The 4,793-nt window shown below is 36.9% G+C and overlaps 1 protein-coding gene across 1 annotated transcript; it reads left to right on the top strand.

The window, feature by feature from the left end:
* The first annotated feature begins 2,484 nt into the window (after positions 1 to 2,484).
* On the top strand, positions 2,485 to 4,582 carry LOC114754541 (cytochrome b-c1 complex subunit 7-2). Its single transcript, XM_028943321.1, has 4 exons — positions 2,485 to 2,660; positions 2,801 to 2,958; positions 3,457 to 3,504; positions 4,270 to 4,582. The coding sequence occupies exons 1-4, from the start codon at positions 2,567 to 2,569 to the stop codon at positions 4,336 to 4,338; spliced, it is 369 nt and encodes a 122-aa protein (XP_028799154.1). The 5' UTR covers positions 2,485 to 2,566; the 3' UTR covers positions 4,339 to 4,582.
* Positions 4,583 to 4,793: the final 211 nt, after the last annotated feature.

Raw genomic sequence — 4,793 nt, 5'->3', positions numbered from 1 at the left:
AGCCTCTTGATCGTGTCAGCCCTCAACTCCTCCCCCAGAATAAATTTACTCTATGATTAAAATAATAAATTAACTAAATAACAAATTATAAACAAATAATTAAGCAATTTCAATAATTAAAAACAAATAATTAGTTTTTAACTAATTTAACAATATTATAAATAAAATATAAATTAATCAAAGTTTAATAATAATTAAACAATTAAGTAATTTAAATGAAAAAATATTTTTACTCAACTAAATTTAAAATTATTATAAGTAATAAATTAATGAAATCAATAACAAATTATTTTCATTTAACTACTTTTAAATAATTTAAATTAAAAATATATATTCATTTAACTACTTTTAAAAATATTATAAATAACAAACAAATTAAATAAATAAAAAATTATAATCAAACAATTAAATTATTTGAAAACAAAATATATAATCATTTATTTAAATTAAAAAAAATTATAAATAACAATTTTATATTACCTTCATTATTTCCCAGCCTTGCTGCTTCTTGTCTGAGGTGATCTTCTTCCAGTCCTGCACGTAGATGGGGAACAGCGTCCACTGCTGACCAAGGAGGCGCACGTACTTGTTGTACAACTGGCCACCTTTCTTCGTCGGTTGGCCCAACTCATTGAGCGGCACAACCACTCGTCCGCCCGTCATCATAGACAGCTCTCTGGCTGTCAGCCTCCGATAGGACCTGTTCCCCTCAGTGTCTACAAAATTTAATTAAGAAATAAATTATATATCAATAAATTAATATAATTTCTATATAAATTAAATACTGATCAAAACTTTAAAAAGTTAAAATAAATACTTACCGACAAATTCCACCTCATAACCAGCCTGACGTCTCGGAGCAGGACGCTGTGCAGCCTGGGGATACTCATTCCCCTGATCCTGCTCCTCCTCCTCCTCCTCCTCTCGTCAGCAGCATCAGCATGGGGTTGCTCATCCCCAGTAAAATGAGCCTCCTCAGTCCGCTCAATACCATCCTGCTCCATAAAACTGAGGATATCCTCCTCGCTCAGATCGTAGTCATGAATGCTGGGAAATGGCTCATCAGCATCATGATGAACCTCACTGGGTCCAGCTCTCTCAGGATCAACTGGGTCTTTCCCATGTCGACGAGGCATCCTAATAACAACAAATAGTAATTATTTATAAATGAAATAAAAAAATTAATTTATAAGCTATAACATAATAAAATTAATAAAATAAAACATAAAATAAAAATTATTTATCAATAAATTACTATTTTTACCTGAAAATAAGGATCTGCAACTGAATCAGAACTCAATATGTTTGTGAAGAAAATTCAGCAGAGCTTCGCTTCCAGAACGATTGAAGAAGTGAGAGTGTGGGGGGGTATATATAGACCGAGACTTTCTAGCGGTTAGGCACAAAACCGCTAGAAATTTCTAGCGGTTTTGTGCCTAACCGCTAGAAATTCCCAACGGTCATATGACCGTTGGGAATTTCTAGCGGTTCTAGGCCTGAACCGCTAGAGATTTCTAGCGGTTCGGTCGTGAACCGCTAGAAATCTCTAGCGGTTCAGGCCTAGAACCGCTAGAAAGTCTGGCGGTTCAGGCCGAACCGCCAGACTTTCTAGCGGTTCACGGCCGAACCGCTAGAAATCTCTAGCGGTTAAGGACCGAACCGCTAGAAATTTCTAAACTCCTCGGGGAATGAAAAAAATTTCTAGCGCTTCATGCATCAACCGCTAGAATTTTTCGGTGTCTAGCGGTTTATTAGCCTGAACCGCTAGAAAGTAAACGCTACAAATTTGGCGCCAAGTTCCCGCCAAAGCCCGGGGAGTGTTCTAGCTCTAATTTTCTAGCGGTTAGGGGGTAACCGCTAGAAATGTGCGTTTAATGATCAAACCGTCTGTATTTTGCAGCGGTTTTTGTAGGAACCGCTAGAAATATCTGAAATTTCTAGCGGTTTTGTTTAACCGCTAGAAAGGTTCCGCTGCTACTTCTACAATCTCTTGTAGTGTTCCTGGCTTAAATTGTCCAACCCTAATTAAATTAATATTTTTTTCATAATTAAATTTATGATAAAATTTATGTTAATTTTCTTGTATCCTTGGCCTAAGTTTATAGAGAAATGTTTAAGCAACTAATAATAATCAAACAACAAATGTTCATATTTTATAGGTAAATTTATAAAGATACATACACATTATTTTAACAATTAACAATATTAAAATAATAAGTGCAGTTAGACTGTTAAACAATTTGATTGATACAAATAATTTGACGTAAAATTTATTCTTAATTTAATGTTTAGTATGAGTATGAGAATTTTTTGTGGCTATAGATTTTTTTTTAAAACTATTTATGCGGAGATGTAACTTTTTTATTAATAAACGAAGGGAAAAAGTTGTCACCAAAAAAGGGGGGTTAAAAAAGTAAGGGGAAAACGTCGTCGTGCAGCCTTGGGAGGGTCACTGCGACGAGACAACAAAAGCCCTTGCTCCTAGATTCATCGAGAGAGATCAAATATATCAGCCACAGCCACAAGAGGGACGGGTTTTCGTCGAGTAAATCAGCGAGAAGGATCAATGGCGTCGTTCTTGCAGTCATTTCTGGATCCTAGGAAGAACTGGTTGGCTGCTCAGCACATGAAATCCATGTCCAAACGCCTTCGCAATTACGGTTGCTCCTTCTCCTTTTTCTCTCTTATCTCCCTCTTTTCGAATCCCTAACCTTTTTTTTGTCAAAATTTCAAACCATTCTCTGTGCCACTGCTTTGTGGAATTCTTTATCTTTTTATTAATGTTGATTTTGGGGAATAGGCCTACGGTATGATGATCTCTATGATCCCTATTACGATCTGGATGTGAAGGAGGCCCTGAATCGTCTGCCTAGGGAGATTGTTGACGCACGCAATCAGCGCCTTAAGCGCGCCATGGACCTTTCCATGAAGCACGAGTACCTCCCCGACGATCTTCAGGTTCATCTCCTGTTTTTCGTTCTTCCTGCTTTTTGTCTTCTGGCTATTATTTTCTTGATTGGGCCTCGCATAACTAGAGTTGTGTGCACGTGGATATCGAGAACTTAGTTTGAGGTTTTTGAATGATAAAATCTATTGAATTTCTGTTCTGTATGCTTGATGAGAAATTGGTAGCTGGTCTGGCCTTGGCTTAGATAGCAAGGTGGGAGCGGGTCTTAGTTTCATTAGCAATTGGACTTGGAAATGCGGAATATATGTGACAGAAATTATATAATATTTTGAACTGATGGACCAGGCTGACATATCGGAAGTTTTTTTTTTTTTTGACCATGACATATCGGAAGTTGAAACCTTGGATTATGCATCTTTCTTGCATATATGAAAAGGGGCACTTTCACGACTGACATCCACACCATCATTCGAAAGCTAAGTTTAAATTGTACAAACTGCATTTAAATTTAATGATGCAAATGCTGATGTCTTTCTTGTCAATGACAGGCGATGCAGACACCATTCAGAAGTTATCTTCAAGAAATGTTGGCCCTTGTAAGTACTCCCGTGTTTGATAACTAGATTTGTGGTGACGGTGGTGGGTGTACATTGTAAAATTCCGCAGCTGATTTTACTTGTTATGATTATATCAATCGTTTGCCTTATGGTCCTGTTTTTCTGTGCTTTCCATAGGACATGACATGAGAACGTTAACTATAATTTTCTTTTGTTTTCTTTACGTTAACTATAATTTCCTTTTCTTTCCTTGTCTTTTTTTCATGGCATGGATCCTTTTTGTCCGATCTCTGTGGCCTCAGTGTTATTGTATCGTGCTTCATGACTTGACAATATTCTGCCATATCTAGGATTTTCTTTTTCCTGATTCATTCTTGACTCGGTATGATTGTTAAGGTTAGAATGAGTGTATTCTTTGCTTCATAATTATATTTGCATGCGAGTAGTGTCGATAATGAACCAAAGTAATGTTTTACGTTAAAAATATTTACCCTTTCCGTGGAAGAAAAACACGCAGAATAATTTTCCCTGGAGTGATTTTCGAGTCTGGGCTGCGCCCAAAGCTCCATGTATACATGTAATTGTTCTAAGGATAATGATCAACAAAAGAATATTTATGTGTTGAATTGGCCGATTTCGTGCTCTTTTTTTTTTTTTTTTTGGTGGGAAAGGTGTCTCAAGACCTTTGCTTTATGAGCCACTTGATATCAGTATTGTGCAGAGTTGCATGTACATGAAGAAGTATTAATTGTCCAATTATTTTAGTAAGTGCCCCTAAAATGCTTTGCCACCCACGTTTTGCAGGTGAAGAAGGAGAGAGCAGAGCGTGAGGAATTGGGAGCCTTGCCTCTTTACCAAAGAACCATTCCTTGAGAGCATCATATGTTGCTTGAAACTGCTTCGATTGGAGCAGGATCTTGTTTGAATTGTATTGCTGTTTGGTAGTTTCTTTTTATTCTGTTTTTCATTGGGAAAGAAAGATGGACAACCTCTTTGGCTTTTCCGAGTTCATGAACCGCATTTTTGAAAAGTCTGGACAGTCGTCCTCAAGCTCTATCTAATAAATATATCTAAAACCTTTCATAAGTCACTCCCATGTTTGGCGGAAATTTATGTCCCAAGATATTCTTTCCGCAGTAATGTTTTAGTCCGAGTTGAGCTATGCATACAATCTGGAAATCAACCATTATGTTGGTATATGTCAGATGGTTCCCGGTAAAACTTAATAACTGCACTGACGTGCGGCATTTACCTCTTGTGATTTTCGTTGCAGTGAAAGACTAGTGAAGTACCAGCATATCATTCATGCATTGGCTGCCTCACGACAT

This window comes from Neltuma alba, unplaced genomic scaffold (assembly GCF_004799145.2).
Source record: "Neltuma alba isolate B1F8T4 unplaced genomic scaffold, ASM479914v2 tig00010148_pilon, whole genome shotgun sequence".
Taxonomy (NCBI): Eukaryota; Viridiplantae; Streptophyta; class Magnoliopsida; order Fabales; family Fabaceae; genus Neltuma; species Neltuma alba.
The sequence above is the reverse complement of the archived record's forward strand: the minus strand, read 5'-3'. Positions and strand labels throughout refer to the sequence as shown.